This window comes from Odocoileus virginianus, chromosome 17, assembly GCF_023699985.2.
Source record: "Odocoileus virginianus isolate 20LAN1187 ecotype Illinois chromosome 17, Ovbor_1.2, whole genome shotgun sequence".
In the NCBI taxonomy this organism is placed as follows: Eukaryota; Metazoa; Chordata; class Mammalia; order Artiodactyla; family Cervidae; genus Odocoileus; species Odocoileus virginianus.
The window spans coordinates 53,322,493-53,349,021 of record NC_069690.1 but is presented as its reverse complement, the minus strand read 5'-3'; the positions used below and the strand labels follow the sequence as shown (position 1 = coordinate 53,349,021).

At 46.3% G+C, this 26,529-nt stretch overlaps 1 protein-coding gene across 1 annotated transcript; it reads left to right on the top strand.

Moving 5' to 3' along the window:
* NUP85 (nucleoporin 85) lies at positions 1–26,259 on the top strand. Its single transcript, XM_070479978.1, has 19 exons — positions 1–314; positions 5,018–5,111; positions 8,878–9,040; positions 11,973–12,043; positions 12,600–12,643; positions 13,682–13,751; positions 14,904–15,025; positions 17,589–17,723; positions 17,816–17,938; positions 18,142–18,273; positions 18,514–18,620; positions 21,647–21,730; positions 21,887–21,952; positions 22,135–22,286; positions 23,023–23,140; positions 23,243–23,343; positions 25,157–25,308; positions 25,651–25,752; positions 26,083–26,259. The coding sequence occupies exons 1-19, from the start codon at positions 282–284 to the stop codon at positions 26,182–26,184; spliced, it is 1,971 nt and encodes a 656-aa protein (XP_070336079.1). The 5' UTR covers positions 1–281; the 3' UTR covers positions 26,185–26,259.
* Positions 26,260–26,529: the final 270 nt, after the last annotated feature.

Here is a 26,529-nt window from a genome sequence, read left to right as displayed (position 1 = left end):
GCGGCGGCGCCGGCTCTGGCGAAAGCGGTCCCGGGAGGACAGGCCGCCCCTGGCCCTGCCTTCCGCGTTCGTGTGGTCGAGGCCAGAAGGAGGGGCGCGTGCGGAGCGCCGCAGAGGGGGTGGCCGCGGCTCCGAGGAGAAGCCCCCGCCGCGTCTGGGCCTGCAGGCAGTGCGGGAGGCGCTCACGCGCGGGGTCCTCTCTCGCAGCCGGCCCTGAGCCGGAGCCCTGAGGCGCGAGCCTTGGCGGCCCTGCGAGTTCCCGGCGGCTGTGGTACGGCGCTATGGAGGAGTTCGACGGCGAGCCGACGGTCACTGTAAGGGGGCCCCGAACAGTACGCTTTCCTCCCGGGGCCCGGAGATTGGGTCCGCCTCGTCCCTGCTGCGGGCGAGGTGCCCGGCCCCTTCTCTCAGCACAGTTGCCCCCCGCTCGGTTGTCGCATTAATTCGCTCCCCGCGTGTGGGTCACGGTGGTCGCTGGGTTTCTGCTTCCTTGTGTATTCTGAGGAATACCTGGCCCTGGAGACCCCGCCCCCCCCCCCCCCCCCCCCAACTCTGTTCCTTTCCGTCCCTTGCCTCCCCGACCTCCCTGCTTCTCTGGCTTTTCCTCTTGGGCTAAAGCCCGCTTAATGAGCGGGCTGGAGCCAGGCGGAGGCATTGTACGGCTTTTTTTCTCCCAGCCGAGCAAAGCTTCACGTCGCAGCCCCGTGAGCTTGGCTTCTGCTTGAGCTGGCCCGAGGTTGACCAAGTGTAGTTCTCTCGAGAGACTGCTGTTGTTCAGTCCCCGGTCGTGTCCGACTCTTTGCGACCCCATGGATTGCAGCACGCCAGGCCTCCCTGTCCCTCACCACCTCCCGGAGTTTGCTTAAGTTCAGGTTCATTCCATGCGTGATGCCGTACCGTCATCTCATCCTCTGACGCCCTCTGCTCCTCTTGCCCTCGATCTTTCCCAGCATCAGGGACTTTGCCAAATGAGTCGTCTGTTCTCATCAGATGACCAAAATACTGGAGTTTCAGCAACAGTCGCTCCAGTGAGTATTCAGGGTTGACCTCTCTTAAGATTGACTGGTGTGATCTCCTTGCTGTCCAGGAGACTTTCAGGAGTCTTCTCCAGCACCACAGTTCGAAGGCATCAATTCTTTGGCGTTCTGCCTTCTTTACAGGTCCAGCTCTCACAACTGTACATGACCACTGGGAAGACCATAGCGTTGACCATACAAACCTTTGTTGGCAATGTCTCTGCTTTTCAACTCACTGTCTAGGTTTGTCATCACTTTGCTGTCAAGAAGCAATTGTCTTCTGATTTCATGGCTGCAGTTACCATCTGCAGTGATTTTGGAGCCCAAGAGGAAATCTGTCATTACTTCCACCTTTTCCCCTTCTACTTGCCATGCAGTAATGGGGCCAGTTGCCATGATCTTAGTTTTTTTATATTTAGCCTTAAGCCGATTCTTTCACTCTTCTCTTTCACACTCATCAAGAGGCTCTTTAGTTCCTCTTCACTTTCTGCCTTTAGGGTGGTATCATCCGCATATCTAGGTCTGTTGATGTTTCTCCCGCTTATCTTTATTCTGGCTTTTCTACCCATCCCGGCATTTCTTATGATGTGCTCAGCATATAGATTAAACAAACAGTGACAGCAGAGAGCCCTGTCATACTCCTTTCTCGATCTTGAACCGATCAGTTTTTACATACAGGGTTCTAACTTTGCTGCTTTGCTATTTAGCAGGGCTTACAGGTTACCAAGAGCTAAGAGATGTAGAACAAGCCTAAGTGGACAGATATATTTCCCAGTCAGGGAGTATTTCTCAGGAGACAGGTGAGATGGTCTGGTATTCCCATCTCTCTAAGAGCTTTCCACAGTTTGTCATGATCCACACAAAGGCTTTAGCGTAGTCGATGAAGCAGAGATAGATGTTTTTCTGAAATTCCCTTGCTTTCTGTATCATCCAGCAAATGTTGACAATTTGATCTCTAGTTCCTCTTTCTTTTCTAAGCCCAGCTTGAACATCTGGAAGTTCTTGGTTCGCATAATGCTGAAGCCTAGCATGCAAGATTTTAAGCGTGACCTTACTAGCATGGGAGATGAGTGCAATTGTCCGATGGTTAGCACATTCTTTGGTACTACCCTTCTTGGGAATTGGGATGAGGATTGACCTTTTCCAGTCCTGTGGCCACTGCTGGGTCTTCCAGACTTGCTGACATAATGAATGCAAACCTTGATGGTACCCTCCTTTAGGGGTTTGAGTAGTTCTGGAATTCCATCACATCCACTGGCTTTATTAACAGCAGTGCTTCTCTTAAGGCCCACTTGACTTTGCACTCCAGAACGCCTGGCTCTGGTGACTAACCACGCCACTGTAATAATCCGGTTCATTGAGATCTTTTTTATACAGTTCTTCCATGTATTCTTTCTATCTCTTCTTCATCTTCTCAGCATCTACTAGGTCTCGGGAGACTATTCCTGCTTTTTCATTGCTCTGTTTGCTTTCATGTCTGTTTGAACTCTCAGGAGAGTATGTCAGATGTGGATGATATATGATGCTTAGAAGGAGATTCATGGCTGTTAGAGGAGGGATACCTACTCTTCCCCCTGTCTGGGATGCTCTTCTCTCTTAGGTTTCTATCCCACTCATTTTTTTTACGTACAAGCTCCAGCAGCCTCTTTGTCAGAAAAGCTTTCCCTGACTTCCCTGACTAGAAAATATTTCCATCTGTCTATTTAGGCTTGTTCTGCATCTCTTAGCTCTTGGTAACTTGTAAGCCCTGCTAAACAGCAAGCTGCCTGACCTTATATTTTTGCTTTTTAGAAAGTTGAGATGCCTTCAGCTTTCTGCTGAAGCCATCATATTGCAAAGCAGTGTCTCACAAAACCAAAAACTGAAAATAGAAAAAAACAAAAAGTGAAAATAGAAGTCAATTCAAAGCTAACTGGACAAGAGACATGAGATCTCAAACAGCAGTGAGCGTGGGATGTTATTCTTTATAAACCTTACTGCTATATCCTATAGAGTGTTAATTTTTAATGCATATGTGAAGCACTTTAAATGCCATATCCATCAAGGACTGTGTCACTTTTTTGGGAGGAAAAATAGGCTATTGGAATCACTGGGACTTTTTCAGACTACATGTTATCTTACTTTTCCCTCCTTCGCTTATGTCAGAATCTTTGGGTGGGGATACTTTCCCAGTACTCTGTGCGACCCTGGAGAGCTACTTGCTATTGAACCATGACAATGAGTCATGCATTTACATATGGAATGAAAATGATCTAAGCTGAATTTTGCCCCCAGTAGTGATGATTGATTTGTGACAACCCAACTTTACATTGGTATTGGGAAGACCAGGTAGGAAGACTCGGTTGGCCTTGTGGACACAGCCTCTCAGAAGGGCATCATCCATAGTTTAGAATCTGAACCTCAGCAATGAAAGTTTGAATTCAGTCATGTCTGTATTTGAGATTAGTCTGCTCTTTGAGCTTGCTCTATACACACTCTCAAGAAGCTAATGAATAACCTTGAAGACTATTGTCACTTTTTATAGCAGGGTGAATATATCAAGACTTGTGAAGGCCAGTTAGTAATTAGCAGATTCAGGAATGTTTCAGTGTAGATCCAAAGAGATTAATCTTGAGTAGTTTTTCTAGACCAGTGGTATTATCTTTTTAGGTCAAGGACTCTTAAGAAATGTGTTACAGTTCTTGTCTTTTTTTTTTTTAAGGGCTTCCCTGGTGGCTCAGCTGGTAAAGAATCTGTCTGCAATGTGGGAGACCTGGGTTGGGAAGATCCCCTGGAGAAGGGAGCAGCTACCCACTCTAGTATTCTGGCCTGGAGAATTCCATGGACTGTATAGTCCATGGGTCACAAAGAGTTGGACACGACTGAGCAGCTTTCACTTCACTTCACTTATTTTTTGGTTCTTTCCAGATAACTACCTAGAAGTGGAATTGCTGGGGTATAGAAGAGATGCATGTACTCAGTTGTGCCTGACTCTTTGCGACCCCATGGACTGTAGCCCTCCAGGCTCCTCTGTCCATGGGATTTTCCAGGAAAGAATAATGGAGTGGGTTGCCATTTCCTTCTCCAGGGGATCTTCCCCACCCAGGGATCAAACCTGTGTCTCCTTCATTGGCAGGCGTATTCTTTACCACTAGCGTGACCTCAATGGGTCATGAGGGAAGGCGGAGGATTACAAGGGTTGCTCCTGACAGTTGGGGAAGGCTTTGTCCTACTGCGGGGGTGGAATGAGGTTTGGGAATGAGCATCAGAAGTCCCTGTTTTGGAACTTCCCTGGTGGTTCAGTGGGTAAGAATCCACCTGCCAATGCAGGGGACACGGATTCAGTCCTTGCTCCGGGCAGATTTCACATGCCGCGGGCAGCTAAGCCCATGCACTCTAGGGCCTGTGCTCCACAACTGGAGAAGCCACCACAGTGAGAAGCCTCGTACCGCAACTCCAGAAAGCCCATGCGCAGTCATAAATTAAGTTTCTGTTTTGGCTCTTGATGTTATGGATATAGCTCTGGAGGTTAGAAAACTCATAAAGGGTGGATTATGCAGTTGCATTTATGAAGCTTGGACTCAGAGGGATTGGTGTGACTGAGTTGGAGAAAAAAATTAAGCGCCATTAAAGATGTAACATAGGAAAAAAAAAAAAAGATGTAACATAGAGGCCATGGGATTGGAGGTCTTTTTAGTGAGTAACATCAGTTCAATTCCTGTTTAATTTTTTTAACTGCCCTTTTTCTGAACTACAGATCACTGAATTACCATATAATAACTGATTAGGGGGGTAGCTTTCCTTTTTATCAGCACTTGAGAAGTGGCAGGGTGGGTTCAGGTGCCTAACAAACTCTCTTGCTTATTTAGGATCTAACAGACTGGGCTCATCTCAGCCACACTCAGTGGCTTTCACGACCACTGCTTACTAGGATTATACTTGCAAGTCAATTGAAAGCAAAGCCTTTAGGAAGAATAACAATTTCTGTGCCTTATGTTTTTTTTTTTTTTTTTTTTTACTAGTGGATTCCAGGAGTGAATTCCCAGAAGAAGCAAATGTGTTTTGACTGGGGTCCAGGGGAGATGCTGGTGTGTGAAACCTCTTTCAATAAAAAAGGTAGGTTTTTTGGTTTCTCTTTTAGATTATCTGTGTTGGTACAATTTTTTTTTTTCTTTATTCTCTCAGATTTGACTAGCTGAGATATGAAACTGTTGAACTTATTTTGTACCATTTTCATTTTGGAAACTTTTTAGCTATTTAAGATTTTCATTGATTTGTGAGACTTGGCAGATGTTGAGTCCAGGAAAAAAGAAGTTAACAATGATCTTCCCAGTGTTAAAGAAGGTTTTCTTTATACTTAAAAACTTGAAGCTTTTTGTTTCCCTTTTTGTCCTGAGTGACTAAATTCTCTTTGTAGTAGTAGCCTCATTGTGAATGTTTGCAGATGTCACAGCCCTTACCTTCGTTTTTTCATTGTGAACAAAATAACTTGTCCTGTAAGCTCCATCAGGTATCGGACATGGCTCTTACCTTTCTGATGGGGATTCCCTCTAGTAGCAAGGTAAAATCGACATCTCGATACTTGATTTTGCTTTCTCCTTTTCAAGAGAGAAATCTCAGGAAATGTTAAAAGGATTATTTTGCAAATCTTTGTCATATGTAGAGGTTTTCCTTTTTTGTCAGGAGCACACTGAGCTAATGAAGGTCATATAATTTTAGTAAATTACATAGTATGCAGTTTGTGTGATTTTTTTCTTTTAATTAAATTTTTTTGCCACTTGGCATGGCATGTGGGGTCTAAGTTCCCTCAGTAGGGATTGAACCCATGACCCCTGCATTGGAAGCATGGAGTTGTAACCACTAGACCACCGATGCTCAGTAGTGTCTGACTCTTTGCAATCCTATGGACTGTAGCCCTCTAACCTCCTCTGTCCATGGGATTCCCCAGGCAAGGATACTGGAGTGGGATGCCATTTCCTTCTCCAGGGAATCTTTCTGATCCAGAGATTAACTCTCATCTCTTGTGTCTTCTGCATTGGCAGGCGGGTCCTTTACCACGGTGCCACCTGTGAAGGCCCTCATGTAATTTTTAAGCAGAGTAGTTTTTCTTGATTTTACAGTTTGAAATGATCCCTGATGTTGCCAAATATCTATGGGATATCATGGTATTGAGAATCTCAAATTTGGCAGAGTGGTAGAAGTTGCCCAGAAGAGAAACTTCTGTGACTGTGTCTGAATGGCTTCTTTCCCTACTTAATGGGAAAGCTTATCAACATTTCTAGCTTGTCCTTGATTGTTGGAAACTCAAGATTTTCTTTCTTTCTTTATTTATTGAAATCACATTCACAACAAGCCATTGAACATTATCACAATTTATTTGGGAAGCTGCTGTGTGTGAAATTTCCATAAGTTGGTGGTGTGTAATTTATCATTACAGAGCCTTTTCATCACTGTTGCAAAATAGTTTAGTCAGTTTTTGATTCTCTGTTCTAGGAATAATGGCAATAAAAAATAATATAAAAAGAATATTTATTTTGACATTCTGTAAAACTTCAGCTCTGGGTTTATCTTATTTATTGAGTTTACATAGGCTGATATTAAGTGGTTTCCTTTTTTTTTCCTAGTACATTTTAGTGGATAGAGGTGAAATGTCTTTACAGAGTATGCTAGTGAGTTGAGGGATAAAGTCTAAGAGTAAACATTTGTATATAAAAATTCATGTATGTCATAAAGCAAGATCCTCTATGACCCACCTCCTAGAGTAATGGAAATAAAAACAAGTAAGTATTAAACTTAAAAGCTTTTGCACAGCGAAGGAAACTATAAGCAAGGTGAAAAGAAAACCCTCAGAATGTGAGAAAATAATAGCAAATGAAGCAACTGACAAAGGATTAATTTCCAAAATATATAAGCAGCTCATACAACTCAATACCAGAAAAACAAACAACCCAATCAAAAAGTGGGAAAAAGATCTAAACAGACATTTCTCCAAAGAAGACATACAGATGACTAACCACATGAAAAGATGCTCAACATCGCTCATTATTAGAGAAATGCAAATCAAAACTACAATGAGATATCACCTCATACCGGTCAGAATGGCCCTCATCAAAAAGTCTACAGACAATAAATGCTGGAGAGGGTGTGGAGAAAAGGGAACACTCTTGCACTGTTGGTGGGAATGTAAATTGATACAGCCACTATGGAAGATGGCATGGAGCTTCCTTAAAAAGCTAGGAATAAAACCACCATTCAGTTAAGTTCACCACCATATGACTCAGCAATTCCACTTCTTGGCATATACCCTGAGGAAACCAAAATTGAAAGAGACACATGTATCCCATTGTTCTTTGCAGCATTATTTACAACAGCTAGAACATGGAAGCAACCTAGATGTCCATCAACAGATGAATGGATAAAGAAGTTGTGATATATATACACAGTGGAATATTACTCAGCCATAAAAAGAAACACATTTGAGTCAGTTCTAATGAGGTGGATGAACCTGGAACCTATTATACAGAGTGAAGTGAGAGATAAATACCGTATTCTAACTCATATATACAGAGTCTAGAAAATGATACTGAAGAGTTTATTTACAGGGCAACAATGGAGAAAGAGACATAGAGAATAGACTTATGGCCATGGGGAGAGGGTGAGATGCATGGAAAGAGTATGTTGGAAACTTACATTGCTGTATATAAAACAGACAATGAGAATTGGCTCTATGGCTCAGGAAGCTTCAAACAGGGGCTCTGTATCAGTCTACAGGGGTGGGGTAGGGAGGGAGATGGGAGAGAGTTTCAAAAGGGAGGGGATATATGTATACCTATGGCTGACTGATCTTGAGGTTTGACAGAAAACAGCAAAATTCTGTAAAGCAATTATCCTTCAATAAAAAATTAAAAGAATTTTTAAAAATTCACGTATGGGGGCTTCCCAGGTGGCTGAGGGCTTCCCTCATAACTCGGTTGGTAAAGAATCCGCCTGCAATGCAGGAGACCCTGGTTCAATCCCTGGGTCTGGAAGATCCTCTGGAGAAGGGGTAGGCTACCCACTCTGGTATTCTTGGGCTTCCCTTGTGGCTCAGCTGGTAAAGAATCTGCCTGCAGTGCGGGAGATCTGGGTTTGATCCCTGAATTGGGAAGATTCCCTGAGAAGGGAAAGGCTACCCACTCCAGTATTCTGGCCTGGAGAACTCCATGGACTGTATGGTTCATGGGGTCGCAAAGAGTTGGATACGACTGAGTGACTTCCACTCACTCACTCAGGTGGCTGAGTGATAAAGAGTTCACCTGCCAATGCAGAAGACATAGGTTCGATCCCTCGTCCAGGAAGATCCCGTATGCCATGGAGCAACTAATCCCGTGCACCACAACTTGAACCTGTGCTCTAGATCCCAGGAACTGCAACTGCTGAGCCAGTGTGCACGGCTCCTGAAATGCACGCCCTCGAGCCTGTGCTCCACGACAAGAGAAGCCATGGCAATGAGAAGCCCGTGCACCGCAGCTAGAGAGTAGGCCCCGCTCCCTGCAACTGGAGAAAAGTCCAAGCAGCAACAAACACCCAGCACAGCCAAAATAAATAAAAACTAAAACAAAAAAATTTAAATATGAGGAATTCCTCCGGCTATCCAGTGGTTAGGACTCTGTGCCCCCACTGCAGGGGTATGGGTTCAAGCCCTGCTTGGGAAACTAAGGTCCCGCTTGCTGCATGGCCAAAGAAAATAAAAATTCATGTGTGGATAAATAATATATCATGAAATCAGTAGCAAAAAAGCTGAGGCTTTTGTAATTAGTTACTCAATTAAAATTTTAGAGTGCTTTGATGAGGATGACTGTGATAGATGTTAATTTTTTTTGTTTTTCCTGTTTTGTTTCAGAAAAACCACAGATGGTGGCAAGTTGCCCCTTTATCCATATCATCCGAAAGGATATAGATGTTTACTCTAAAATCCTGAGAAAACTCTTCAATGAATCCCATGGAATCTTCGTGGGCCTCCAGAGAATCGAAGAAGAGTTGACTGGGAAATCCAGAAAAGCTCAGTAAGTTGGCTGCTGATAGGTGCTGCCTCCCACAACTAAATTTTGAAAAACCAAGTGAAATGCTTTCTTTTCCTTTTGCACAATGGGTGGACCTCCTGGAGAAATACGCGACTCCAGGTTGGATTTCCTGGCCTCTGTACTGGGCAGTGTAAGTGGTCATGGATGGAGAAGTCTTTCAGAGAATGTGCGAATGGCTGCCAGTTGACTTGCTGGCTGCTTGGTGAGCTTTCTGTTTCTATTCCTACTTCATGTACTCTCCAAAGAATAAAATTTAGGCCAAATAAGCACCTGAGAGTCATTGAATTGAGGTCCCACTGTTGAGAGTTTTGTTTTGTCTTTATTTTTTTTTTTGTTTTGTCTTTAAAGAATTATTTTCAAGGCATTTTTTTGGGAAGAGACCAGAAAACTTGTATTGTTTACAGACTAGAATTGGTTGAAGTGAGGTTTGTGAATTAACTGCATCAACGTCAGGTACTTATTCAGGCCTCACCTCCTATCTCCAAAATTTCTAGGGGTGGATCCTAAAGTCTCTAGGTTAGTCTTAAGTACAAGTGGAGTTTGAGAGCCCCTGTGTTAGGTTTTTCTTAGTGTCTGTTCATATGTCTAGGGAATAGATAATGTTGGTATTTGTGTTGGAAAAACAAAAAGTTTTTCCTGTGTTTCACTCACAACCCTTCTGACATCAAATGTGTGGGAGTTTCCATGCACCAAGCTGTTATCTGACCCCAGCTGAGTGTCCTACAATTCAGCTGTATTCTGACACCGCCTACCTGGAGATAGCAACAGATTCCTCCAGTTAGGGGCTCTATAGTACAAAACTGCCTCCCATTCAGATGCCAATCACAAATGGTGGGTCCCCAGGTTACCCACAGCTGCTCTTCAGCTTGGCTACAAATCACTGGTTCCCATGGTGACCTCAGGTTTGATGAATTTGCTGGAGGAGCTCACAGAACTCAAGGAAACAAGTTTAGCAGTTCACAGATGGACAGCCAGGTGAAGATGAACGTGGGGCCTGGTCTGGAAGAGTCCCAAGTGCAGGAACCCCTGTCCCTGTGGAGCTGGGGTGTATCACCATCCTGGTACATGGATGTGTTCACCCACCTGGAAGCTCTCCAAACCCTTTGCCTTTGAGATTTTATGGAATCTTCCTCATGTAGGCATGATCAGTTATCTCCATTTATGGCCCTCTCCTCTCTCCAGGGAAGTCAGGGACAGGGCTGATAATTTCAGTTTCTAATTATGACTGGGTCTTTATGGTGAGAAGTCCTCATCCAGAAGCTACCTAGAGTTGGAGCGAAAGGTTCTGCCAGTACTCTTGTCATTTAGGAATATACAAAGGTTTTAGGAGCTGTGAGTCAGTGATTGGGGTTGAAGACTAGTGTTTTATTTCTTCTTATAAACCGCAGTGTCACCGTATTTTACTTCCTTGATAAGCATTTTACAGATGAATCACCCCAGAGGGTACCCTGGTCAGCATGTGTGTGTCTGTGTGTTTATGAAAGATCACTGGTGACAAGAGACTGGTACAGGATATTGATAGCTCAGAGAAATCTCTATTGCCCAAAGCATGTCAAAAGTCCTGTAATTCCCTGAAGGCAGGGACCCTGTCTTGTTTATGTGGACCTTCTCTTCCCAGATATCCTCATTCATCTGTATAGTAGGTGCTTTTAAATACTTGCTGAATTTAATAAATCAGTGAACATGTGAATGTCCTACTAATGGTGGTATGGGAGCTCCTGTTTTGTGTGTGGGGGTCAGTGTATCATCTTGTTTTTTGGCCAGGTGAGTTATTTATTTGGGGATGAGTCTTCACTGAAAAATTAAGTGTGTGCAAGTTGCTTCAACTGCTGCTGGCCCCCTTGTACCTTCTGTTTATCTTTAAAGGGAGCCAGAAAATAAATAAACAAAAATAAATGGAGCCAGTAGGCAGCATTTAGGTCTCTTCATTTAGAACTAATGTTTCTTTCTAAGGATCTACTTCTTGGTAACTAATAGCTAGTTCCTTTTTTGTTTGTTTTGTTCTGCTCTTTCCTTTTTTAAGAACTCTGTTTTGAAATAATTTTAAACATACAGAAAAAGTGCAAAAATAATGTCTGTACATCCCTCATCTAGCTCCTCTGATGTTAGTATCTTGTATAACCACATTACTGGTATTTAAACTGGGAAACTTAAATTTTTTTAAATGTTGATGCAGTGTGATTATTTCAGAAGGCCTTATTTCAGTTCCACCATTTTTCCCACTAATGTCCTTTTTTTCTTCTGCAACCGAATGAGGTTGCATTTAGTTTTTTTCTCCTTAATCTGCTTCATGGCCTTATCACTTTTGAAAAAATATTGACCAATCATCTTGGAAACTGTCCCTCAAAACTGTCCTGGGTTTCTCAGATGTTTTCTCATGACTGAGCAGAGATTATGCACTTTTAGCAAAAATACCACAGAAGTGGTGTGATATGTCCTTCACACATCACATCATGAGGTTCATCATGCTGATGTTTTATTATGTTTATATTGACCTTGATCACTTGGTTAATGTGGTTTCTACTGGGTTTCTGTACTATAAAGTTAACCATTTTTCCCTTTGTAACTAGTAAGTATTTGAGGGAAAAACTCTGAGACTATGAAAATCCCATTTCTCCTCAAATTTCAACCACTAATTTTAGGATCCGTTAGTGGGTCTCATTTGAGACAGTTAATATCCTTGTGGACTCATGGATATTTCTTTTAGTCCCTGGGTTATATGTTATTTTGTTTATTTTGTGGCTCAAGTTGTTTTAGCTTTGGCCATGAGGAACTCCTTCAAGTTGACTCCTGTCTGTCAGCAAACTTTTTATCTTTTTTTTTTTGATACTTTCTATCATCACAAGATGTTCCTTATTTTCTGTCACCATAAACTGTTCCAGGTTCATCTTGTATGCCATTTCATCTTTTGTAGATTGGTTCGAGTGAGTAAAAACTACCGATCAGTCATAAGAGCGTGCATGGAGGAAATGCACCAATTTGCAGGTAAATATTGTGTGTGTGAGTAATTGAAGTATTTATCTGGCTATAAGTACTACAAGGTAAAATGTGATTGACATTCTAATTTAAAACTTACTTGCCTTTCTTACATAATCTTTAATTTTCTGGCAGTTGTCTTGAGTACATTTTAGAACAAATTAGAACATATTATGTTAGCAGGTATGAGGCTAAAGGGCCACATTAAAGACCTTTGACAGTTGCATTGCCAGTTCCTTGATATTGGTGATTGAAAGTTATCATAATCCTGAGAGCCGTGTGACTTGTGGGTGCTGGATAGAATCTTGTGTAGCGTGGTGGTCTCTCCATTTGCCACACTGTAGTTGAAAGACCCGCTTGTCATTTCTGGGCCATGGTTTGAGATCATTGATGTACAACAGAGAAATGAAGCATGTTTCAAAAAAAATCTGTATTGAAAATGGGTGGTCAGTAGAAGGCACAAGCCATAGTACCTGTCTGTGAAGGTCTAACATGTTGCATTGCTCACTTAAAATACTTTATTTATTTTATTTATTTATTTTTTTAATACTTTATGTTTTGTTAGTTGCTGATAAAGATTCAGCCAGTGGCCGCCAGTTCAGCAGCCAGGTAAGGGGGTGGGGCCACCTGTGTTGTACCAGCACCATTTATGTCCTTCTGAGTCCTCAGTAGTCACCGGGGGTGGCTTTGTAATCACTGGTACTGCAGACGTCTCTTTTCCTGCCAGGTAGACAGGCAGCTCCTTGGGGTGGTAAGAATCATCTTGAACTTCCTGGTGCCCTGTTCAAGGCTTAGCGCCTTGGAACACAAGTATATGCTTGATAAATACTTGTACAAGTTTTCAGCTCTTATGGGAAATATAAATCCTTACCATGTTGTGTCACCTAAGATGGTGAGCTGAGGTTTTAGAACCACTGGTTAGTCTCATGAACTATACTCAGTGAACCAGTATTTTTAAATGGCAGGTTGTTACATTTTAGTTGGAAGATGACTTAAAGAATTCTCATTCTTTGGTTAGAATTTTTATATTATTCAAACTCAGTAGTCAATAGGGACTGGTGCACCATATCTGAAGTCATCAGACCATTTATTTTTCCTTATGATTAAGGTGTAAAATTCTGTGATTGTACAAGAAGGATGATAGGGGTACTGCATAATTCCTAAGGTCAGGGTCCAAGCTGATATATTTTGGAGTCTTACATTGGGTTTACTTTTTTTTGGGGGGGGGTTTACTTTTTTAATAGATTGTTTCCTAAACAATCCCTTGAATATCAACATCATTAATTTTTGCTGTACCTGTATATTATGATATTATTTGCTAAATATTTTTCTAAAAATCATCTCTCCCTTTTTACTCAGAGCCGCTTCCTAAACTAATATTCATCAAGATCATGGCTGTAAAGAGCTACATTTTTCTAACGCACATTAAAACCACAACCATTGAAACAGAAACTATGATTCTGTGTCCCACCCCCTAAAATTCTCTGACTGTCTTGTGGGGAACCCTACCATAGGAACAGTCTATAAATGTTGAGTTAATGAACGACCATCATGTGTTTCAAGCTCTGCTTTGTTTCTTAGCTCTAGGGAAAAAAAAAAACCTCAGGAATGTTTTCAGTCAAAACTCGGCCTCTGTTCCCTCCTTAGGTCTCCATTCTGTCCGCAATGGAGCTCATTTGGAACCTTTGTGAGATTCTTTTTATCGAAGTAGCCCCAGGTGAGCACAGAATCATCTTGTCACAGCGGCAGAGGTGTCCCCCTACCCTGTCGTGTGCTGTGATAAGTGTTTTGTTGCCTAGAATGCTCTTTTCATTGCTTTTCATCAATACGAGCATTGGGAAGTATTACAGGATGCCTGAAGAAGCCTGTGTTTTTGTCAAGATACTGCAAAAAGAGTCAGAGTATCTTCTGAAAACCTTAAATTGTAGGCAGGTGACCCCTAAAAAATACGAAGAAACAGATATTAAACTTGCGTGTGAATGGAGTGGTCCATATTTGTACCATGGACTGGTGAAGCTTTAGAAAGTCTTAGAAGCTCGGGAGAGGTGTGTGCAGGTTCTTCCCCAGCCTCTGAGGGAACCATCCTTCCCAGCTCCTGAGACTTTTAGCCTCCTGAAACAAGAGACAGTACATTTCTGGTGTTTAAAATTTTAAGAATGAAAAAAGTTGTACGGATATGAGGCAGGATTAGGTGATGGAAGGCAGAGCCCCTTAGAGAATTCCTTTGCTGGTGATTGGGTCAGGGGCAACCCTACAGCTTCATGCGTCCACTCCGAATTATTCCCTTGATCTTGAATTTGATTGTGTCAGTACAATATCCTGGCTTGAATGGGCTCTCTGTGGAGGGGCTGCAGGCCTTTTTGCTTTCATTTAATGGTTTATATTTACTGTTGTCCATAAGTGTATATTAGTAGTCTCTGTGCAGTCACAGCTTTTTATTCATACTCCTGCTTAAGCACTGAGCAGCCTGAAATGGAATTGGTCGGTTGTCTGCTCGCCTCCTCCAGCAGATTCTGAGGACTGTCGCTATCTTTATCATGGTTGTGTACCTGGCACCTAGTCAGTACCATCCCCTTACGGCCGTTACTCATGTGGTCGCTGAGTATTGTGTAGTTGTGAAGAAGCTGGGGGTGGTCGGGGTGGTGAGGTCTAGGTCTCGTGTTCAGCCCCGCGACGATTCAGTGAAAGGTCGCGCTGCCTGGCACAGAGGAGGCCCCACAGGAGTCCTTTCGGTGGCTCAGCCCCGTGGTCAGGGCCACACGCCCGCTCACTGAAGACGGACGAAGCGCTTCCTCCGCCGTTGGCTCGCCTGCCCTGCACTCTTGTGCTTCGGGAAGGTGGAATCCACTGCTTGTGTGTTTCCTCCCAGCCGGCCCGCTCCTCCTGTACCTCCTGGACTGGGTCCGGCTGCACGTGTGCGAGGTGGACAATTTGTCGGCAGATGTTCTGGGCAGCGAGAACCCAAGCAAACACGAGAGCTTCTGGAGCTTGGTAAGCCCCTCGTGCCTGCTGGGCCTCCCTGCCTTCCTCCTGTGCTCCCGGGCCGCCTGAGGTTTCCCTGCTGAGCCCGTGTGCATCTGGTTCTTTGCATCTGTGATCATGGGGACGTGCTTGGGGAGGTGTTTCCTTCCCTGCTCTGGGGGGGGGAGCTTTGAACTAAGTGATCATGTGAGAAAAATAATGCTTTGTAGACTTGGCAGTAAGAAGGGAATTTTGATCTTTTTGTGGATCTTAGAATGAGACTTGGTGAAGAGAATGCAAAACTGATGGATAGGTGCTGGGATAGGGGTTTGATGTCAGTGGGCTGAGGGCTGTTTTGAGGTGTGAGATGTGTTCTGAAGCTGAGTTGTGATGATTGATGATAGTGCACAACTCTGTAAACTTACTCAAATCCCCCGAATTAGACACTTAAACAGGTGAATGTTTATAAGGTGTACATTGCAATCAGTAAAGCTACTAAAAACAAAGACATTAATGATCCCAGTCATTTTGGACGGTCAGTTGGAAAGTCAGTGTGTGTGTGTGTCTGTGTGTGTGTATTCTATGTCTGGGAGAGCAGTACTTTTCCATTCACCGATACTGACCTGTGACCCAGCTTTGAGTGACCAGGTAGGAGGTTGCTGGTTGACTTGAATGTTGCAGACTTATAACGTCTGAAATTCAGGTAAAGAGCTGCTGCCTTTGAGTCTGTTTCTGAGGCCTTCGGGTGCTTGGAGGTCTGTGCCGGTAAGGGGAGAGCCTTTGTTCAGAAATGGTCGGGCCTAGGTTTTAAGTGTGTGGTTCGTTCACTGTGTATTTGAGTGGTGCTGTGTGCAGGCCCTGAAGAAACAACCAGAACCAACACAGGCAGTGATTCCTACCCTTACGGAGCTTGCATCCTGTGTGGGGAGACAGGAAATAAATACAGGAGCAAGTAAAATATGTGTAAAAGTGAAGTGCTCTGGAGAGAAGTAGAGCGGTGGGGGGAACTGGGAGTGCTAGAGTCGAGGAAGGGCGCCCTTGTGAGGTGACGTGTGAGCAGGAGCCTGAGGGGGTGACGCGGGGCAGGGGCTCAGCTCCTAGAGAGGCCGGGTGGTGGTGCTCAGTCACTCAGTCCTGTCTGACCCTTGTGACCCCGTGGACTGTAGCCCGCCAGGTTCCTCTGTCCATGGGATTCTCCAGGCAAGGGTACTGGAGTGGGTTGCTGTTTCCTTCTCCATAGGATCTTCCTGACCCAGGGATCAAACCTGTGTCTTCTGCATTGGCAGGAGAGCCTCAGAGAGGCAGGGTAGTTGAATGCTAGGAACAGGGTCTGTGGTGCCAAGCTGCCCAGGTAGCATCCCAGCTCGGCCTCTGCCAGCTCTGAGCTCTAGTGAGTCACTTCCCTGCCTTTAGTTTCTTCGTCTGTAGCATGGGGAGTGCCCCCCGTGCCCCACAGGGTTGTTCGGACTCGATTAGTTGAAGGAGATAAAGGTATGCCCTAGCTGGTGGACACTAGAGCTCCCGTTTTACTCCTGAGTCAGTTGGGGTAAGGAGGACATTGGAGAGTCAAACACAGGAGCACTGTGATCTCACTTAGATTTTCTTTTCTTTTTAAAAATATTATTTATTTGGCTGTGCTGGGTCTTAGTTGTGGCATGCAGGTTCTTTAGTTGCAGCATGTGAACTCTTAATTGCGGGGTGTGGTCTAGTTCCCTGACCAGGGATGGAACCCAGGCTCCCTGCATTGGGAGCACTGAGTCTTAGCCGCTGGACCAGCAGGGAAGTCGCTGATGTAGGTTTTCAAGGCTTTTCTGGCCGCGCTGCTGACAAAGCAAAAGCAGAGCAGAGCAGAGAGACCAGTCTGGAGGCTCAGGTCCTAAACCAGGCAGCTGTGCTGGTGGCCTGGACACGGGTCGGAGCTGAGTGGAGGGGGTGGTGCGAAGTGATTTGACTCCGGATACAGTTTAAAGGTACAGTGATAGGATTTGCTAATGAATTGGATGTGTAAGAAATAGAAGAACGTGGGTTGGTGGGTTGGAGGCGACTAGGTGTTTACTTCAAGGCATGTTGAGTAAGATGCCTGTGAGAGTCAAGTGGAGGGTGGGAATAGGATGTGCATGTCTCGGATTCAGGGCGAGGGGTTGGGACTCGTCAGCATATGTTTCCTTGGCTTTCTTCTTCTTCCTTTTCTTCTGCTGTGGCTTGCAGGATCTTAGTTCCCCAACCAGGAATTGAACTCAGGCCATAAAATAGCATAGAAAAACCTGACCCAGATTTGGCCAACCCAGTATTTGAACTAAAACTTTTTCTTTTAACTGAAACTTTTATGAATCAGTGCTTTATTTGATGCACTTTGGTAATTTTTATTTTCTATTTCATTTTATTTTTAAAAAGTCGGTCATTACCTGCAGTGGGTGGTAACAACATGCAGTTTGAAAAGCATGGTGCAGGGGTTAAAACTAGAAGGTTGGATGAATTAGATTACCCTGAGGGAGGGAACCGTCGCTCTTCTCCAGGACGAGGAAGCCGGAGCGGGTGAGGGGCCTGGCTGCTCAGCCTGCGCCTGGACGCTGTGCTCTTGGTGTCCTCGCAGGTGACCACCTTGGTGCTGCAGGGCCGGCTGGACGAGGCCCGCCAGATGCTCTCCAAGGAAGCCGACGCCAACCCCGCCTCGGCAGGCATGTGCCGAGTCCTGGGGGACCTGATGAGGACCATGCCCGTTCTCAGTGTATGTGGAGCCGCCCGGGCCACAGAGATGGGTTCGTGCAGGGAGCGTGAGGTGCTGGCGTGGTGACCGCCCTGTCCGCGTCTCTCCCGCAGCCTGGGAACACGCAGACCCTGACGGAGCTGGAGCTGAGGTGGCAGCACTGGCACGAGGAATGCGAGCGGCACCTCCAGGACGGCACATTCGCCTCCAGCCCCCGCCTCGAGTCCCTCTGCAAGGTCTGCGGCGAGCGGGTCCTGGCCGGGGGCCAACCAGCTCCTCCTGGGTCCATGGGCGTCCAGCCCGGCAGCAGCTCCTCCTCGGATGGGGCTCTCTGTATGGGCCCTCTCGAGAAGGAGTGAGCTTTTCACTCAGCTGCTCCAGCTGAGATGAGCGTTAGCAGGAAGTGGCCCCAGAGTTAAGGGACAGCGTCTCTTCTCAGGTCCTGCTGGGAGATGATGCTGCCCTGCTGGAGCAGAAGGAGCTTCTGAGTAACTGGTATCACTTCCTGGTGACCCGGCTGTTGTACTCTCAGCCCACAGTCAAGCCCATGGATCTGCACCTCTATGCCCAGGTGTGTCAGCTCCTCCGGGAGGGGAGGGGAGTCGGCTTCCGGGGCTCCGCTCCCTGCTGGGTCACTTTCACCGTGTGACCTCATTGACTTGACCCTCCCTGGAGAATAGAGGGGCTTTCCTTGGCCCCAGTTTGAAGGACCCTATTGCCCTTCTCCAGGGTCCCCTACACAGCAGCCCTTCCTGCACCCTTGAGTCTCTTCCACCATCTGGGGACTGAATGGGTTACCACCTTTCCACAGTCTAGCCTTGACCTGTTTCTGGGAGGTGAGAGCAGCCCAGAGCCCCTGGACAACATCTTGATGGCAGCCTTCGAGTTTGACATCCACCAAGTGATCAAGGAATGCAGGTAGGACCCCGCTGAGCGCCTCGGTGCCGTTCAGCGCCTGGTGCATTCACAGTCGTACGCCCATCACCATCGGCCTTTTCCGGAGTGTCCTGCTCCTTCCTGTTGGTGTTTTAACCTCCTTCCCAGAGGCCTGCTCCCCCGCCACAGCCACATTGGGCAGGCAGTGTCTTCTCTCTGGACGAGTCTGGGGGCCTTCCTGAGGCTTGCAGGCTCCTGTATGTGTAACAGTGTGCACTTCAGGGATGTTTAAGTAATATTGCAAGAAATTACTATGGTATTTAAAATCCAGAAATAGCCAGCCAGCTTATTTCTTGGAACTTGATGGACATGCAGCCACCTTACAGTACAGCACTTCTCTGGTGAGTCGAGCTACACCAGTGGACTCTGCGCTGGGTCTGTTCGGAGCAGAGATTCTACATCAGCCCCCTCCCCAGACCTTCGGCAAGGCAGGATAGGGAGCGTGAAATAGTGAACCCAAGGCAAAGCTTTCCAGATTTCCCACCTGTAGTAAGTCAGAGAGAACTTACCCTCCCTTCTCATGCAGAGGAGGAAGGTTGGGAACTGTTGGAGCAGGTGGCCTTGCACAGGTATCGAATTCACTGACCTTGACTGGATCTTTTCTTTGTTAGTGAATCTGGGCAGTAGGAAGTTCTCCCCGCTTCTACCCTCCACCCCCGCCCCACACATGCTACCTGCTCTTCCTGTTTGGCCAAAAGAAAGCCAAGGCCCATTCAGAAAATGGTGTTAGACTTGGAGAAAGGAAGGTTTGTGTCCGTATTCTTTTCACAAACCTCTAAAATAGGGACTGGTTGGAACTGGAAGATAACTTACAGAATTCAGCTGATTTTGGCTCGAGGGGTTGTATCTGGAGTGAAGGATCAGTGGGGGCGGCTCCCAGGGCACAGACGCCAGTCTTTAGTTTTGTCAGGGTCTCTGTCTATAATTCAAAGCAGTAGGCATTCCTGAATATGTTGTCTGTTACTGGCAGTGGGTTATTTCCTCCAGGGCTTCCTTCATAAGCCACATCTGGAATTTTAGGATCAAGACAGATGTGAGGAAAAGAGGAAGGAAGGACAATAAAAAAAGAAAAGCACCTTGCTGTTTCCAGTGGTTGTAGAAGGAAAAGAGAAAGAAGTGTAACAAAGAGGCATGGTGCTAATGAACGCCGCTGAAAAACGCATCATCCCTGCCAGTCTTGAAGGAGGAAATGATCAGGCTTGCAGCCCCTCAGTCTGGGCATCTGTCTGCCCTGGCAGGCAGGGAAAAAATTGAGGTATTTCCATTAGCTAGGAATCTAGGAGCTTGGGTTTTCCTGACCAGTAAGCTTCTTCCTGCCCTACTCTGAAAAGCAGGTCCCAGGACCTCTGTCCATTAATTGAAAGAAGGGCTGAAGTATGCTCAGAGTGCCCTCCTGGACGAGGAAGGGTGGGATCTGGGGTCTCCTGAGCACTTGCCTTCTCACGGGTTGTTACAGTTAGGCCCCAACTCGCTTCCCAGGGGAGGAGAGCCTCTGTCTGGGGTGGGGCCGGGGGGCTGGTGGTGTAGGGGAGCCTTGAGCTTCAGGTGTGGTGTCAGCTGTTCACTCCTCTTGGGGGGAATGAGGGGAACCCTTCCTCAGCTAGAAGGGAGCTTTCTATAGGGGTACCTGATGATCCCCATGTCAACCATGCCAGGCCATGGGGCAGAGAGGGCTCCTGAGGCAGAGCAGAGAGGCCCTGAAAGTGCAAGTGTAGTCGCTCAGTCACGTCTGCCTCTCTGTGATCCTGTCGACTGTGTGTAGCCGCCAGGCTCCTCAGTCCGTGGGATCTTCCAGGCAAGAACGCTGGAGTGGGTTGCCATTTCCTTCTCTGGGGATCTTCCTGACGCAGGGATTGTGGGCAGGCTCTTTACCGTCTGAGCCACAAGGGAATCCCAGAGAGGCCCTGGGAGGCCACAGTTGGCCAGCTCCTGCTGAAGGGCCCCGTGTTTGCCTGGCATGCCCACAGCTGAAGGGAGATTGGATTTCTTCCCTTGTGGGTTGCAGCTGCCAGTTCTTGCCATCCAGCAAAAGGAAGAGAGGAACTGGCATGGGCTTCACGGGACAGCAGCCCCAGGGCAGGGCAGACAGCCCATTTAGTCAGTCATGCAGTGTAAACCAATCCCTACTCTTTTTATATCCTGAAAGCAGGATTTTTTACCCTAGCAACATTGAAGTTGCTTTTCCCTCCCAAGATTTAAAAAATACTGTAGCATTATATACAGATACAGAAAGGCCTATACCAAGTAACAAATTAAAAATATAACTCAAAATGATGTATTCACACTGGTATATTCTATACAAAATGCTAGTGAGTTTACAAAATTTGGCGATGTAAAAAAACTTAACATCTGAAACATTTAGAGGGCCCTAGAAAATGTCATTTTTAATAAGGGCTAGAGATGATTTTAGGTTTTGATTAAATGTGGTTTGGGGATGGACTTTTAGACCTTTGTTATGTGTCAGATTACATATCCAATAAAATCAAATTATTAATCATATAATCAAGCAAAAAATACTTTTTTTATACAAAGTATTAATAGATAATACAAGGTGGTTTTTAAAGTGCTGTCATGTATATATAATTGTGTTCATAAAATATGCTAATCAAAACTATGCAACAGTGAGAAACGTTAACAGAACGTAAACAGCAATCCAAATGCACACCATAGTTCTTTGAATTCAGTTTCATCAAGAATCAAACTCCACCAATCTTTTCATCCTTTTCTTACCCATTACCTGTATCTGCATTCTCTCTCTCTAATTGGTCCCTGGATTTTTTTTTCTGTGTGACGTTCTCATTGACATGTCTCACTGGTTGCTGTTTCGGTGTTGAGTGTCTTTCTCAGTGTGTTATTAGTCCCCGCCTTGTGGGCAGAGTCCAGCTTGCCACTGTCGCTCCCCTCCTTGTACAGCAAAGGAGGTGTGGGGCTCCTGCTTATGCTCCACACCTGGGGGCCGTGGCTGCTCATCCTGACGTTGCTTCTTGCCTTGGTATCTGAACCCGTAGCATCGCCCTGAGCAACTGGTGGTTCGTGGCCCATCTGACAGACCTGCTGGATCACTGCAAGCTCCTGCAGTCGCACAACCTCTAGTAAGTACTCCATGGCCATGCCAACCTTTTCCTTGCTGCCACCCAGGCCCTTGAGGGTGGGGTGACCGGAATGCCTGGGAGAGGGAGGTTGGGCTGCAGAAGGGGGCCCTGAAGAGCAGCCCGGGAGCCTTGGTCTCGTGGTCTGTTCTCTGTCAGCTTTGGATCCAACATGAGAGAGTTCCTCCTGCTAGAATACGCCTCAGGACTCTTTGCTCATCACAGGTAGGAAGGCCGCAGGGCTGAGAGGCAGTGGGGTGCCCTCCAGCAGGCGCTGCGCATGGCCGGGGTTCTCTCCTGTCTGGCTCTGTGAAGGCACCGGGTCTGGGGAGGAGCTGCCTTGGAAGCTAGTTCGAGCCCTAGGGCAGTTTCCGGGCCCTCATGTCTGTCCCCTTGGGCCCATGCAGCCTGTGGCAGCTGGGTGTGGACTACTGTGACCACTGCCCTGAGCTGGGCCGGGTCTCTCTCGAGCTGCATATTGAGCGGATCCCTTTGACCACGGAGCAGAAAGCCCTCAAGGTACTGCGGGTCTGCGAGCAGCGGCAGATGACGGAGCAAGGTGAGTGGGCTCTCCTCCCAGCCTTCAGAGTCTGGGCAGTAGCTACCAGGAGGTGAGCCCAAACGTCAGAAAATCCCTGGGGAGGGAGGAAGCACTGGGGCCCACTGGGACCCAGAAGCAGTCGAGCATGCTGCCTGTTACAAAGGTCCTGACCACTTATGTGCTCATGCCTTCAACCAGGGCTCAGGGTGGGCAGCTGTGGTTTGTCCTGTCCCAGAGGGCTTGCCAGTGCTGGCTTGGGCTGGCTGGGGAGACGCAGGACTGGAGGTGACTCAGGAAGAGCACGGAGAGACGTTGATGAAGTTTGCCCCTTCTCTTCCCACTTCGCTGTCTAGTGGTACAGGCCTAAATAGTTATTCTTCCCAGAGGCACTGCGTGTTTATGACCATCCTGAAAGCATTTAGCACTCAGGACCCAAAGCCTGGTAGGATTTTCAGCATGTGGACAGATAATGACACGCTGGTCTCTGGGGAGCCTTGCCAATATTCTTGCCACCCCTAAAGTGAAACCTGCTCACAAAGCCAAAGCCTACCAGGGTGGGTCGTACTGTTAACGAGGCCAGAAGACAATTTATAAACCTCACAGTTCTGGTTCTGCTGCCCGGCTGTACTTAGAGCCCACAGAGAGGCCACCTAAAACTCAGAGGTGGTGGGAAGGCTGCTCCTGTCTCAGCAGGGTTTGGGAGTGGAGTGATTTATAGGGTGAATGGTTTGCCTTTTCTCTTTCCCCTGCAAAGTTCGCAGCATCTGTAAGATCTTGGCCATGAAAGCAGTCCGCAACAATCGCCTAGGCTCTGCTCTTTCTTGGAGCATTCGCGCCAAAGATGCCGCTTTTGCCACGCTGGTATCAGACAGGTGGGCTCCCTGTCTGCGTGCTCCCTGGATACTGCCTGGGACGTCGCGGGGCTGAGCAGGGGGCCTGGGGCTACTGCTCTCATCTCTGGGCCGGCCTTGCAGGTTCCTCAGGGATTACTGTGAGCGAGGCTGCTTCTCTGACCTGGATCTCATTGACAACCTGGGGCCAGCCATGATGCTCAGTGATCGACTGACATTCCTGGGTGAGTCTCTGAGCTGTCTCTGGGACCTTCAGCACAAGCACACAGAAGTTCTAGACTTCTCCAGGCCAAAACACACAGAACTCTGAGGGACTTCCCTGGTGGTCCAGCGGTTAAGACTCCATGCTTCCACTGCAGGGGGTGCAGGTTTGATCCCTGGTGGGGGAAGCGAGAGCCCACACTGTGCAGCACGACCAGAGGGAAAAAAACAGGAGCCAGTGTGGTCTCTGCAAAGCGTGTTTTTGGGTAACAGTTTATTTTCTGGTAATTTGAAACTTAGAAATTGTGAAAGTAGTGTAAGGAATAAGAGAGTACCCTACACACTTTACCAAGTTAACCAGTTATTCATGTTTTGCCTCATTTGTTTTATTCTGTCAGTCAAGTTTTTTGGGAATAGTTGGGAAGTATGTTGAAGACATTGTTTCCCTTCCTCCATAAATATCTGAGCATGTATATCCTAAAGAATGAGAACATTCTCTTACTTAACCAGTTATGAAAATCAGGAGGTTCAGCATTGATACAATCCATGACAATCCAGAACAGTCCATGTTCTGATTTCATCAGCTGTCCCGATAATGTCCTTTATTTTATCATGAATTTAGTTTTCCTATCTCATTAATGCCTCTGCCTTTGTTGGTGTTCCTTAATCTTGACATTTTTGCAGGGTCTGTTCAGCTCTCTTGTAGAATATTGTTACTTTGGGTTTATTCATGAACAGCCTCAGGTTATATACTTGGCAGGAATTCCACTGAGGGGATGTTTTTTTTTTTTTTTTTTTAATTTTCAAACATGATTTTATTTATTTTTATTTTTTTTAATTTATTTTTATTAATTGGAGGCTAATTACTTTACAATATATTGTAGTGGTTTTTGTCATACATTGACATGAATTAGCCACGGATTTACATGTATTCCCCATCCCAATCCCCCCTCCCACCTCCCTCCCCACCCCATCCCTCTGGGTCTTCCCAGTGCACCAGGTCCGAGCACTTGTCTCATGCATCCAACCTGGGCTGGTGATCTGTTTCACCCTAGATAATATACATGTTTTGATGCTGTTCTCTTGAAACATCCCACCCTCGCCTTCTCCCACAGAGTCCAAAAGTCTGTTCTATACATCTGTCTCTCTTTTTTTCTGTTTTGCATATAGGGTTATCGTTACCATCTTTCTAAATTCCATATATATGTGTTTACTGTAATGGCCTTTATCTTTCTGGCTTACTTCGCTCTGTATAATGGGCTCCAGTTTCATCCATCTCATTAGAACTGATTCAAATGAATTCTTTTTAATGGCTGAGTAATATTCCATGGTGGAGGGGATGTGTTAATAGGAACTCCCTTAATGGAGTTCACCTTGATCACTTAGTTAAAATGGCATCCACCAGGGGTCTCCTCTAATATTTATTGAACCGATTTATTAATCTGTGGAGGTGTACTTCGGGATTATTTAAATCTCCTCAGATTTGATCCACTAGTGTTCGTAACTACTGGTGATCTTCTGAGTGCCAATAAAATTGTGTTTTAGTTGGCATTCCCCTGTATGGAAAGGTTCCCCTTCCTCTCATTTATTCTTTCATTTATATCAGCCATGGCCTTGAGGGTTATTTTATTCAGTCTATTATCAACCATGACTCTTGTTCATTTTGACACTTATATTCTCCCAGGTTTGGCTCTTTGGAGCCGCCTTTAAGCGAGGATTTTGAATCCTTTTGGTCTCGTTGGCTGATGAGCTTGGAGGCTGCTTTGGAAGAATTTCCTTGCTCTGGGGTCTCTTGTTTAGGGTCACAGGTGACCTAGTGCTCTCTCTTCCCAACAGGAAAGTACCGCGAGTTCCACCGCTTATACGGGGAGAAGCGTTTTGTCGATGCCGCTTCTCTCCTCCTCTCTTTGATGACATCCCAGATTGCCCCCCGGTCTTTCTGGATGACGCTGCTGACAGATGCCCTGCCCCTTTTGGAACAGAAACAGGTACAGGTTGAGTCCACAGTGCCTTCTCTTTTATCCTGTAGCTGTTGCAAATGTACATCCATCCATCGTCTCCTAAGTAGGGGTGTGTGATTTCCGTAGCGCCCACTCTGGAAATCTAGTATCTCCACAAGCAAATGACTTATCTGGAAATGAGGCAGTGGTCCACGGACAGTGCTCAGCCCAGGACCCTGATGAGAAGAGCCGGGAGTGAGAGTAGGGCCTCTCAGCTCCCAGCACACTTCTCCACATGAGATACGAGAAAGGCTGTCTCAGCCGAGCCCTTGCCAGACAGCTGCGGGCCCTGGCTGGGGAGCAGCTCCGCGAAGTGGCCTCCCCCCACAGGTGATCTTCTCCGCGGAGCAGACGTACGAGCTCCTGAGGTGTCTGGAGGACCTGACCTCAGGAAAGCCGCTGTGTGGAGAGCCCGACGCCCAGCAGCTCCAGGTCAGTCTGGTGGTTCCAGGATGGAGGGGAGAAGAGGCACCGCGCCCAAGACGTTGGCCCCTTACAAACTCACATGCCTCTCACGTTACCGCTAACTTGTGACCGGGGCACACTAACTCTTAGGTGGAAGTGGGGTGATTCAGTGTTCGGGCCTCTCGATTTTTTCTTTCCTATCAGTTGTGGTGGTCTCTGCATGCCGCTTGGTCTCATATTAAGAACTTGCTGGAAGATACTACTCAATGTTTTGTGCCCTTTATCTCCCTTTGGATTAGTCTTGGGAAAGAAGGAAAACTTCCTGCTGGTCTTCACACAGGCTGTCTTTGGTTTTAGGATGATGATATAGAGACCACCAAGGTGGAAATGCTGAGACTTGCTCTCGCACGGAATCTTGCTCGGTCGATTATAAAAGAAGGCTCATTGGAAGGTTCCTGAAGCTGGCTCCAACATGGTATCTTTGTAAAGGCAATGTATATACACTTTTAAAAGAATAAATGTTTCTTTTTGCAAGTACAGGTAAGTTCTTACATGTGGGGAGGTTTTAACCTGCCAGCACTGGAAACCTGAGGTAGCCACCTTGGAGAGAAAGCATCCCTGGAGTTACGGGGAACACGGAGCCCTCCTGCCCGCAGGTAGAAACCTGAACAAGACTGTTCAGCGGTTTGCTTGTGCATCTGAAACTTTGCTTTACCCCAGAATCATCTGTTAACTTCCTGGTTATCTTTTTATTTAGCATTTTGTGTTGGGGTATTGCTGGTCAACGTTGTGATAGTTCAGTGA